Here is a 12561-nt window from a genome sequence, read left to right as displayed (position 1 = left end):
CTAATACTGCCTTCCGCGGGCAGGGGGCCCTGAATGGGCGAGCCCCGTCACCCACACACCGCAGGCGCTAGAGAGGATCTTACGGGCCTCTCGGGAGATCGGAGGCCAAGGCTGTTCAAGGTTTATTTGGTTTTCTTTTCGGCCAAGGGAGGGGCCAGCAGAGGAGGCGCCGGCCGGCCGGCAGTTCCACTCGGTTGTCAAAAGACAACCGGGTCTGTGTTCCCCCGGTTGGCTGGTGGGTCTTGCCAGTTCCTTGGCTGGTGAATCCGTGATAAAGGAATTGAGCCTAATTTTCTGGAAACTGTTGGTGTCTGCAAGTGAGTGTGGGCCCCCTCCCTCATTCTCGATCGTTTCAAGCGAAATTGACAAAGATGCTTTGGGGGAAAAAATTGGGAGTGGGAGTAAAGATCAATCATTGAGGAACCAAACCATTGTAATTTTCGTTCCTGCCGAACCCCTCACACCCGCTTAACCCGACCGCTTTCCCAGAAAGGGTGGCGAGGGCGGGGGTCCGCGCCTCTGCTGCCTCCTTTGAATATTGGCCCCTGTCTCATGGGTTACTGATTAGCTCGGGCTTTCAAGCCTCAGGAGGAAGCTCTGGCCATTCCTTTCAAGGTGCTGTGGCCCCGGTTCCTGGGCGGGGGCTCCAGGAAATTGCCTGCGGTGCCAGGCAGGCCGAGGTGTTACTAGGGTCTGGCCTGGAGCCGGAGGAGCTGCCGAGGCTTAGGGGCCCGGCGGTGCTGAGGGCAAAAGCCAGGGCTACGGTCCCCGCGCCTTCGGCGGCTCAGGAGACTGGGCCGCAGGGGCACCCTTTCAGCTTTTCTGCAGCGAGAGTGATTTTCCTATGGCTAGAAGGCCCGCCCGGTGCGGGAGGCCCCGGGGGAGCGCGCCCGCGAAGTATTGGGCCCCTCGGGGATTTTTCTTGTGGGCAATCCAAAGGACAGGTAGGGAGAGGAAGGCGCTAGTACAGCGGGTTGAAACACCTCAGGGCTCTTCGGGCGCTGGTGGACCTGGGAGGAGGGAACTGGACGGCGAGCGGAGCACCGAAGCCCTCCCCACCCCCAGATCTGAGACACGCTCGTTCATTTGCATAATGAAAATGAGGCCTTTGTACCGAGCTCTGGACCGGCCCATTTTGAGGCCCTGTCCCATCTAAACAGCTCCCAAAGGTTGGGAGCTGCCACATTGCTCCCTCTGGGAACATTTATGTTTCCCAAACCCAGAGAATCAGGGAATTGGGTAAACATGTTTTAATTTGCTACACCCCGGCCAGAGTTGGAAGTGGGATGGGGGAAGGTACCCACAAGCCAAAGAGCTGGGGGGAGCTTTGTAGCTGAGAGGAAAGGGGAAGCCTGGACAATGTCTCGATCCCCCCTCCCCTCCACACACATACAGGCAAATACCCCTTCCTGAGGTTGCTCGTACAGGAGAATTTTCCTCCTGAGCTGAACACAACTGACACATTTCCCTGGGAGCTGGAATGTGTGTGCGTTCACAGGGCTGCAGATTCACAGCACAGAAAACTACAATGATAAATCCTGCCTGTGGGGTTTCTGTACAATCCTTCTGTTGTGTACTCAAGACTTGGTACACATTTATATCCACCTCTCCATACACATGCTTCCTCATTGAGGCAGGGAGAGACACCCCAGAGGGGCAGACGGCTGTGCCTGCTGTGTATTTACATATTCCCCCTTGGAGACAGACAGATGGGACAGTGGACCGAACCACAGACAGATTCGTAGAGATCTGGCTCCAGAAACCAGGCGGCCTCTGGCCCAGCTCTGCCTGCCTGCTCTTTCTCCCAAACAAACGGATCAGAGGAATAAACGCTCATAAATACCTCTGGGCTTAGATAAGAGCGATGAGGCGCTATTTCCTTTCATGCTGGACTACAGGCGCCCAGGCTCTGCCTTTGCGGCTCCATCTCAGACAGGCAACCTGCAGAGGTGAGGTTAATTTGGGGCTGTGACTCTAAGGATAAGGCGATTATTTTCCTGCTTCTATAAAAGGGGATTCTTACTTTATCCAGACTCCACAGGCAAGCTCACACTGTCCAGTCCCAGGATGGGGGCATTGTGGCCAGCGAGGGGACAGGGAGGGCTGAAACCCAAGGCCCAGCTTCATTGGCAGGGAGTAGGGAGGTGCATATAGACACTCCCCCATCTTGCTCACCTTGCCCAAATGTTCCCCATGTCTCTGTAGGAACGGGCCCAATCACAGCTAGATTGGAGCATTTATGATTCTCCATCGTTAGAAGGCTTGAGTTTATTTTTCTTAAATCTTGATAAAACGACTGTAGAGTCAGGCTAGGAAGGGATCACCACTTGGCCATGAAGGTGCAACCTAGAAGTTGTCCTGAGTTCGGGAAGCCTTGTAGACCACTTTGCAACCAACCAAGTCCCCACCCTTAGTCACCGACCTCAGTACTCTACCACTTTCCCTAGTGTCTTGTACCATCTTGAGTAGGCAGAGCTGGCCCACAAAAAGGAACCCCAAGAGCAAGGTAGAGAGGAGGGTCAGCCTGGCCCCTTCATCAGATTTTGTCCCACACCCTGGCCCTGGAGTTCCAAGCCCCAGGTTTAAAGGCGGTCGCCCTTTACTGCTTGGCATCCACGTGCATATTAGAATGTTAAAAATACATTGTGGCTCAAGTCTTCCAGCCTGGCTTCAATGTTCATTTTCTTTAGATGAGAGAGCCAGAGACATACATTCTCTCACACACTCAAGCTTGTACGGCAGCAAAGCTGGTGATACAAAAATGAGATGGGGGTGGGAGGGATGGTGGAGACGCCGAGAGAGACAGAGGGTGGTGAGCATCTGGAGAGGGGATGTGGGCTGATCGTTGTAAGCTGCCTGCTGAGTCCCTGAGAGGACCCAAACACTCCTCCCTTCTTATAAAACTAAACCAAAATTAAGTCTTGGGAAATAATTAATTTTAAAAAGAAATGCCAGCTTCTGGAGAGTCTTGGAAAAGGTGTGAGGATCCCTTCTCTTCCTGGTGGTCTCTGATTGCCTCAAATATCAGGAGGGTTTGAGGACCCCCAAATTAGAAAAGGTCCAATTTCTTTCCTATACCCACTTTATGAGACAGCCTTGATTCCTAAGAATCTCTAGCCCAGGATGCTCCTGTGTCTTTGTAGGGGTGAGGGATGCAGGCAGGGTAGGGATCAGGCAAACCTAGGCTGAGGGATGGCCCTCACGCCTCCAGTTTTTATCCCCAAGTGGGGGGGGCTAGTTCCCTTCCCCAGTGCCCCTTCCTGTGCTAAGAGCAAGCGGTGCGTACCAGAACCAGGCAAGATTGTCTTGGGCAGCAACAGCCATAGCGGTCCAAGAGTCTCCTAGCCTAGCTGCAGAGCCAGAGGGAGAAGCTTGGGCTCAGACCCTCCTCTCATTTACCGGCCTTCGGGGCAGCAGGCTCTGGCCTGCGTCTCAGACCATGAGAGTTGTGGAGAAGCAGAAATAATAACTCCAGGCTTGGGAGAGACTGAGTGGATCTGGGAAATGAGGGGTGGGGAGGGGGGGGGAAGGTTTTCAAAACCTGGGAAAAGGAGAGATGGTTTCTTCTTCGCCTCCCTCTTTCTGAAAAAACGATGCTAGTTAGCATAGAGCTCTTCTCCCCATCGACCAACACAAAACCCTAGAAATACACCTCCTTTGGTTCTTTCCTAGCTAGATTCGAGATTCCGGGATGGTTACCCACCCTTCCCTTGAGGGAATGGGTCTCAAGTAACGCAGGGGTTAACTTTTCTGAAAACACAATTAACTTTTTCCTATCCTGCGTGGGGAGGGAGGGGATATATTTATTTAATCGCCGGGGGATGGGGTGGTCTCAATCCAAAGCTCCCTCCTCCCTCCAAGGCACAGACGCCTTTTTTGCAGATCCTACGTAGGTGGAACAGAACGCGCAGTGTTGTTGAGGGGGAGAGAGAGAGAGAGAAAGGAGAAGGAGCGAAGGAGGGAAAAAAAGGTTGATAGGTTTGTGCGCGGGTCCCTCGTGCGGGCTGCGCTCCTCCTGGGTGCTATTTGACAATTCCTGCCTCTGCCATTGGTCAGTGTTGGATCAGATGGTTGTATTTCCTTCTGGCCCTCACTGGCACCTCGCCATCCCCCCTCAGCTAAAACCCAATCTCAGATATACTACTAATAGGCGCGGCGCTCGGACTATAAAACACAACAAATCATAAACCCGGCGGAGCAGCAGCGGCCGTGCGCGCCTCCCTCCCAATGAGTTCCTATTTCGTGAACTCCACCTTCCCCGTCACTCTGGCCAGCGGGCAGGAGTCCTTCCTGGGCCAGCTCCCGCTCTACTCCTCCGGCTATGCGGACCCGCTGAGGCACTACCCCGCGCCCTATGGGCCCGGGCCCGGCCAGGACAAGGGCTTTGCTGCCTCTTCTTATTACCCGCCGGCGGGCGGCGGCTACGGCCGAGCGGCGCCCTGCGACTATGGCCCGGCACCGGCCTTCTACCGCGAGAAGGAGTCGGCCTGCGCGCTCTCCGGGGCGGACGAGCCGCCCCCCTTCCACCCCGAGCCGCGGAAGTCCGACTGTGCGCAGGACAAGAGCGTGTTCGGCGAGCCTGAAGAGCAGAAGTGCTCCACGCCCGTCTACCCCTGGATGCAGCGGATGAATTCGTGCAACAGTGAGTGAGACTCCACCGTCGCCGAGATCCCTGCGGGCACCCACCCCGGGAGACAGAACTAGTGACCCCCCCCCCCCCCCCCGCCAGCCCCGGTTCTCTCACTGGGGGCAGGCTGGGCATCTCAGTTAGGATCGAAGGGAAGGTGGGGCGCCTGTACCGGGTCTCCCGCTCTGTCCTCTCACCCGCAGGAGTTACAAAGTTTGCAAAGTCCCGGCGGCACTCTGAGCCAGGGAAGCGAGTGGGCTCTCTGGGGCTCAAGGCCAATCCGGGATTGCGGCGGGTCAGGGGTCGCAGCCACGGGCTTGGCTTTCCCTTGCGCCCCCAGTCCTGCTCGGGCCCCCCACCTCAAGGCTGTTCCATTAAAAACCGAGTGCGTCACGGGAAGGGGGGCGGTGTGACGCTAGCGAGGGAGAGTGGAGTCTGTCCCGGACTGTTTCCCTGGGGGGTGGGGGGCTGGGGAAAGATGCGCCAGGAAAGGGCGGTAGTCAGAGGGGGGAGGGAGAATAAGGGGAAGGAAAAGAGTGGGAGCAGGCGGAGGGGGAGAGTGGGAGAAGCAGGCGCCTGGGTCTCAGGGTGGATTATTTGTCGGCCTTAAGTCCCAAATTGATGTCCATTAGCGGGACACGAAAGTGAGGAGCTGTTAATGCCGACTATGGATCGATCCACGTCATTAGGGATTAAGGGCTGGAATCTATCACCCGGTGGTGGGGGAGCTGGATGTATGAAAAGAAAAGATGCAGCTAGGAAGAGATACACCTGGTCCGTCTTTTCCCCAGCCCCTCCCCCTAGGCTCAGGTGGGAATTTTAAACTGCTCCTCCCATCCCCCACGGAAAGTCTAGATTGGAGGCTCCGGCCGAGGAGGCCCCGAGGGAATCTGGAGGGGGCGCTGCAGGGAACCGGAGAGTGAAGGGCATCCCGGGACAGGCTGGAGTCCATGTTTGAGGGTCGAGTGGGAAAGGGGCTCTGGCCTTGGTGACCCCAGGCCTCAGCATCTCCTCTCTGCGTAACAGGTTCCTCCTTTGGGCCCAGCGGCCGGCGCGGCCGCCAGACCTACACGCGCTACCAGACCCTGGAGCTGGAGAAGGAGTTTCATTACAACCGCTACCTGACGCGGCGGCGGCGCATCGAGATCGCGCACGCCCTGTGCCTGACCGAGCGGCAGATCAAGATCTGGTTCCAGAACCGGCGCATGAAGTGGAAAAAGGAGAGCAAACTGCTCAGCGCGTCTCAGCTCAGTGCAGAGGAGGAAGAAGAAAAACCGGCGGAATGAAGGCGCTGGGAAGGGAGGGGGCGCGAAGGGAGAGGCCTGTGGGAGAGCCGAGGGCATCCGAGAGCTCCAGAAGGCTCTGCGGGCGGGGGAGCCTGGGGACCTGCCCTCCAGCACGGGACGCACGGGGCCCGGGGCCTTCCTGGTCGCCCCCGCCCGCAGAGCTCTGGCCGGTGCCGGAAGGCTGCGCTGCCTGGGCCCGCCCCGCACTCCTCGTGCCCTCTCCACGCCCGCGGAACCCGCCGCAGCCAGATCAGGCTCCCCCCGTGAGACTGAGGACCAGACCCACTCGCTGTTTCCTGGAAGCAAAGCAAAACACTCTTGTCCGTGTCGCATCTCATTTCGTCCATGTTCCCCGTGCACGGTTCAATGGTAGCTTCACAGTCCCCTCCGCGGGGGGCCTTGAAGACTCCCTGACCCCAGACCTCTGGCCCACCACCCCCCTCCCCAAAGCCACTGGAAGGAGCACATACTACCTAGAAGTAAGAAGAGGAGCCTGAGAAGAAAACAAAGTTCTATTTTATTAATTTTCTATGTGTTGTGTTTGTAGTCTTGTCTTAGCTCTGGACGTGAAATACTTCGGTAATAATATTAATATTATTAATAATGATGATAATAATAAAGACGTAAAAACTCACGGCTCGGTCACCTGTGCTCCTCCCTGCCACTCCCCCACCCCCACCGCCACCCTGAGGTCCCTGTGAGGGGGAAACTCCCAAGCAAAGGCTGGAGCCTGGTGGGCCCCAGTGGGCCTGACTTGACTTGGAAGTTACAGTTGAGATAAAGGCTGGAGCCGACCCTCGCAGTCTCCAGCGCTGCGCCTGGCCGGTGCTGAGGCTCCGAATGGCCTCTCTAGGTGCAGACCTGGGGGACACAGAAGGGCCGTTTCCCTTGTATTTTCTAGCTTTCCCTCGTTTGTCTGTGGCAGGAGGGGCACCATCGAGGCCCCCTAGCCTGAACCCCCGTAGAGACTGAGCCAGGAGGGTCTCCAGTCTTTGGTCTCTCGCTTTTCGGTGTTCCTGCTTGCAGGGGCCGTGGCCTTTGCCCTGCCCACATGGCCTGATCTCTGCTGGCCTTGGCCCTCGGCTCCTGGCTTGTGGCTCCGGAGACCAAATGAGGGTCGCACAGGGTATCTCCTCGCCTGCAGCTGAAAGCTCCAGGCGCCTTTTCCTGCCTCAAGTAGGAGTTCAGTGACAAGTAGGGGAATGCGAAGCCATCGGCAGGCGCCGGTGGAAGGGCAGACTTTCTCCTTCCTTGGAGACCTGAGGGCAGGAGGCCAGGTTATGGGGCAGTTTGGTCTCATCCAATCTACCAGAAACGACCCATTCTCTCCCACCCCCACCCGCGCCCAGGCGGCAAGCTGCGGGCGCTGTTTTCCCGTCTTCCTTCTTCCTTTCTCTCTCTTTTTTTATTTTTAAAGAAAATAGCCGCTCGGCAGAAGGGGCCCAGCTGCAGCGGTCTCTGGCCGCCCAGCGCGCTCAGCAAGGTGCCGCCGGTCCACGGAACCCCCTTCCCGGGAAGGCGTGGGCCCCCCCCCCCCCCCGGGCACATTCAGAAACTACCCAGACACCAGCGAGGGGCCGGGAGCGGGCCCTCCCGATGCAATAGTGGGCATCTGGTGAGGAGGCGAGAGGCTCCTGCCTCCATCCAGAACTCTTGAAAACCTCGTTTCCACCCAGATCCCAGACGCCGCCGAGGCGGTCGCCGCCGCCTTTCCCCCACAGCCAGGCCGCTTAGCCCCAGCCATGCGCCTCCTCTGGGGTCCCTGTCCTGCTCTGCCATTCCCCAGGCTGGGCTAAGGATGGGAAGGAGGTCAAGAAGAGGATTCCCAACTTCCAAGGGACACAGGAGAAGCGAAAGTTTTTCCTTCCAACCCGCGGCCCAGCCCTGCCCGCTCGGCCTGAGCGCTGTTGATGGGCCACAGCAGCCCCTTAGGAAGCAGGCCAGGCCGAGCTGGTGTGTAGGGGGGGAGGGGGGGGCTCCGTGTCGGTAATTGCTTTTCACATCTATCTGCCAACCTTCTCTCCCATTTCCGCGCCCTACTCGGAGACTTGCAAAACCCGAGTGAGGGAAAAGCAGCTCAATGTTTGATCATCTCATCCAGAGTTAAAATCATAATGACAGAGAGAAGAACACACATAGAAGTAACCACACTCCCGAGAAAGTGAGTAAAGGCTCGACCGGGTCCCTCCTCTAAAAGACTCGACCCTGCGGGCGGCTCTAGGCCGGGTCGCTCTCTCGTCCGGCTTTTGCCGGGAGCCGGCCGGGGAGCAGCCAGCCTTCGCCGCCATGGCGGTCTGCGGCCCGCGCTCCCGCCGATCGCCGGGAGGTGGCGCGCTCTGCTCAGAGGCCGCCGCCGACCTTCTCCCAGTTTCTCCCCCTTCTCCCTTTTCCCCCTCTCTCCGAGGCTCGCATTGAATCGGCCCTAACGATTCTCGGATCGTCATTATTTGTAACCATAGAGCATGAATTACCTCTTGAGGTCATCAGCGAGAATTTACGACTGGTCAACAAAAGCACGTGATTCCCTAACGCCCCCCCATCCGCCTTCCAACCCCCCCCCCATATTTGGCCGCATACATAGCAAAACGAAGTACAGTGCATCGCTATAATTCATTAATACATCATAAATCGTGAAGCACAGGGTTATAACGACCACGATCCACAAATCAAGCCCTCCAAAATCACCCAAATGAGCTCGTACTTTGTAAACTCCTTCTCGGGGCGTTATCCAAATGGCCCGGACTATCAGTTGCTAAATTATGGCAGTGGCAGCTCTCTGAGCGGCTCTTACAGGGATCCCGCTGCCATGCACACCGGCTCTTACGGCTACAATTACAATGGGATGGACCTCAGCGTCAACCGCTCCTCGGCCTCCTCCAGCCACTTTGGGGCGGTGGGCGAGAGCTCGCGCGCCTTCCCCGCGCCCGCCCAGGAGCCCCGCTTCAGGCCAGCGGCGTCGAGCTGCTCCCTGTCTTCGCCCGAGTCCCTGCCCTGCACCAACGGCGACAGCCACGGCGCCAAGCCCTCCGCCTCGTCCCCCTCCGACCAGGCGACCCCGGCCAGCTCCAGCGCCAATTTCACCGAAATAGACGAGGCCAGCGCGTCCTCGGAGCCTGAGGAAGCGGCGAGCCAGCTGAGCAGCCCGAGCCTGGCGCGGGCGCAGCCAGAGCCCATGGCCACCTCCACAGCCGCGCCCGAGGGGCAGACTCCGCAGATATTTCCCTGGATGAGAAAGCTTCACATCAGCCATGGTAATCCTCGCTCTCTCCCTTTTTTTTTTTTTTTGTCTTCTCGGTGTCCCTTCTCTGCGTTTGGGGGGAGGGTGAGGAGAGGTTGGCTTTTCCTCAAATATAGATTTATTTTTTTCCAGAGAGGCAGAAGTCTCTAAAAGAGTCCTCACAGCTCCGGGGACAGAGCCAAAGAAGGTGTTTAGCTTGGGGGGGGGGGGGCGGCTGAGGAGGAGTATTTTTAATAATTTGTTCGCAGACTCGGTTTAGGTTTAATTCGCCCAGCTGTACTAGCTTTCGGATGAAAGATGGGGTTTATGTAAGGCGGGGAAGGGTCCTGCTGACCCCCCGAAATTCTGAGACTGTCCCTAGGAAAGGAGGGGGGAGTAGTCAGAGGAGCTTTCCAGGGCAAAAGTGCAGCCGCTCGCCTCCCTCCCGGGGCCAGCGGCCGCCTGAGCCCAGCGAAGGGTGAGGCACAGGGAGGGAGCCCGAGACAAAGCCGGGCGCCTCGCTGCCGGCAGAAGTGGGGGCTGCAGGAGAAGGGGGTGCAGAAAGCCAGCTTGGATTCGGGGGGCCTCTGGAGCCGGGAGGATTGGAGCTGCAGTGAGCCGGTGGCCGGGGACGCCTGGGTCCTGCTCCACGCCCCCCTCCCTTCCAGGGCCCCCTCCCTTAACCGGAATAACGTTGCCTCGTGTGGCTCTACCCTGTCTGTTCCAGATATGACCGGGCCTGACGGAAAACGGGCCCGGACCGCCTACACCCGCTACCAGACCCTGGAGCTGGAGAAGGAGTTCCACTTCAACCGCTACCTGACGCGGCGGCGGCGCATCGAGATCGCCCACGCGCTCTGCCTGTCCGAGCGCCAGATCAAGATCTGGTTCCAGAACCGGCGCATGAAGTGGAAGAAAGATAACAAACTGAAAAGTATGAGCCTGGCTACAGCCGGCAGCGCCTTCCAGCCCTGAGTCCTCCGGAAGGAGTCCTGGGCGGCCCCAAGAGCCCTCGCCGCCCCCAGCCCCGGGTCCCTCCGAGCCTCCCCGCGCTGCCGCCGCCCGCTGGGGACTGGATCCCACGAGCCTGCCTCGTCCCAGCCTTGTGTTACGATTTTTCGTTTGGTCTTAGATCTTCCTGTGGCTCCCTCTCTCCTGGACTGGTTAATCTTGTTATTATTGTTAATAATAATGATAATTATTATTTTCCCTCCATGCTCCTTGCTCCCCTCCTCTCACCCCAAATCCACCAGTGTTTCTGAATGTTCGTGTCTGTGGTTGCACTCCTTCCCCCAGGAAGAAAAGAAACTCGCATGTTTAATGTGAACTTTCCCCTCCCCATCTTGTTCTTCTAACTTATTTATAAAAGGATGGTCGCTGTTTTTTGAGTTTCAGCTTGAAACTTCTCTAAGGGGCAGCAGTTGAGGTGGGATGGTGCCGCAGTGCCCGGGCCCAGCTGAGCTGGCCTCGGAGATGGAGTCCATGACTGTGTCTCTTTCCGCCCACCACTTCCTCCTCCCTCTCCAATCCCCAGGCCCAAGTCTCTTAGTGGCTTGGTCCTGGGGTGGTGGGAAGGGGCCAGGGAGGACCGAAGGGGTGATGTTGAGAAGAGGGAAGGCATATAGTGAGATTTGAGTTCCTGCCGCCTGGGTAGGCCCCACAAGGCCTGATCTGGGAGTGTACGGAAACAAAATAATCCTCGGTGTAAAATGTCTGTGTATTCCTCTGTGGATCCATGGGTCTGGTGTAGAGGTCCCAAAGCTTGTAAATATGGGGATAGTCTGGGTCAGACCCACCTCCTTCCCCCCATCCATTTCGCTTCCAAGACTATTTGTAGTGAGCGAGTGGATGCTGTGCTACATGTGAAATCTGTCTTTGCCGGGCCTGTCTCAGTGATTCGCTTTCGTATTTGTTTGTAGCTTTCCTTAAAGTCAAATAAATGTTTCCCCTACTCCATTGCCCTTCCACTTGTCTTTTCTCTGGGGGAGGGGGGGGCCTGCATCTCCCATCACTGGGCACACCCTAGACATTCTTGATAGGTCTGGGGAGTAGGGAAAGGAAAACAGGATGCTCATCAGCAGCCCCTTTCAACCACCTAAGTCACTGGCTTGGTCAGCGGTGCTTGGGCCGGGACAGGCCTGCATGCCTGGGGCACTGAGAGGCCCAGAAACCCCACGTGGGGCTGGGGCAAGGAAAGGCGGAGCTGGGCTTTACCCTGGCCTTCCACCAGTTGGCCAGAAAAGCCTCTGGAAACCTCTTCAGGGAAAGTAATTTGGGCCTAAGTCCTGAGCAGGAGGCTCCTGGCCAGTTGGGGGTGGTACTGGGGTACCCAGCCCCGCCGTCCCGTGCTCCAAATCCTAATTCAGTTCTGCCACCCATTAAGGAAAAAAAAAAGTCAGCTGGATTTCAAAGGTTTCCTCTCACCCTCAGTCTTCTCTGCACTTATCAAGGGCTCTCTCTCTCCAGGGGCCTAACTGACCTTCCCTCTTGATTAGGTGTTAAGGGTCCCTCCTGGAAGACCCCTGGTTCCCCCTTCAGTCAGATTGGACCAGGGCCAGGGCCCAGTCCTCCTCCATCCAAGTCAGCCTCCACCCTGAGCGCAAGAGTCAAGTCTGAACACTTACCCGCACATCCCTTCCAGCTTGGCCCAACTTCTTACAGGACTTGTGGGGGAGGGGAAGCTGGTGAGGAGGCAGCTGAGGGTCGTGGAGGCTCTACTGGGCCCTCCTTCCCTCTCACCCCTTGACTTTGTCCCCCTTTGTCCATAGCAAACTATCCCAAAAGTCGCTATGACATTTAGATGTCAAATGGATAGGGGTTTTATCTCGAAGTTAGATCGTAAAAATCGCGGAGAAGTCAGACAGATACCCCTCACTGGCTCGAGAAAGTCACGTGAGGTCCATAAAGTTAGTTTTATGGTTTTGGGGAGTTGACACCGCGCGGTATATTTCACATTCTCCAGAATGTTAAGTGACACTTTAACTGCTCGCTGTGGTGGGGAAGGGGGCAGAGGTAGGTGAGGGCTCTCTCCCAGCCCAGAAGGCAGTGGCGGCAGCCGAGGCCCAGCACTCCCGCAGTAAGTGGCTTCCAGCTTTCGGTTTTTCTCCTTGCAATTTTGGCGCTTGGAACTGGGGAAGGAAATCTTGCGTCTGGTAGGTCTGTAGGATACGTGGGAGAAATTTAGTCTGCTTTTTGCACCAAGATCTGACAAACTGGGTATCTGAAGTGGGGGTGGGGGGCACTCAGTTCAATAAGGCCTCAGTGGTTGAGGCACCTGGTTTTTATTTGCAATAGCGTCTGACTCTTTGTGGGGAAAAGGGCTTGCGTGGGTTCCTTCAGTGGCCTTGGAAATTTAGGTGGTAAGAAGAAGGGGTGTGTACTGCTGAAAGAAGGGCCCCTTGTGGGGGCCACTTCACTGCTGGATATCTTCA

At 57.2% G+C, this 12561-nt stretch overlaps 2 protein-coding genes across 2 annotated transcripts; both read left to right on the top strand.

Moving 5' to 3' along the window:
* Positions 1 to 4227: 4227 nt before the first annotated feature.
* HOXB6 (homeobox B6) lies at positions 4228 to 5913 on the top strand. The gene is made up of 2 exons (XM_016202331.1): positions 4228 to 4642; positions 5654 to 5913. Exons 1-2 carry the CDS (start codon positions 4228 to 4230, stop codon positions 5911 to 5913), a joined length of 675 nt encoding a protein of 224 aa, XP_016057817.1.
* Positions 5914 to 8602: 2689 nt separating this feature from the next.
* On the top strand, positions 8603 to 10105 carry HOXB5 (homeobox B5). The gene is made up of 2 exons (XM_016202330.2): positions 8603 to 9164; positions 9858 to 10105. Exons 1-2 carry the CDS (start codon positions 8603 to 8605, stop codon positions 10103 to 10105), a joined length of 810 nt encoding a protein of 269 aa, XP_016057816.1.
* Positions 10106 to 12561: the final 2456 nt, after the last annotated feature.

This window comes from Miniopterus natalensis, chromosome 17 (assembly GCF_054644295.1).
Source record: "Miniopterus natalensis isolate mMinNat1 chromosome 17, mMinNat1.hap1, whole genome shotgun sequence".
In the NCBI taxonomy this organism is placed as follows: domain Eukaryota; kingdom Metazoa; phylum Chordata; class Mammalia; order Chiroptera; family Miniopteridae; genus Miniopterus; species Miniopterus natalensis.
This window is presented reverse-complemented; position numbering and strand designations above follow the sequence as displayed.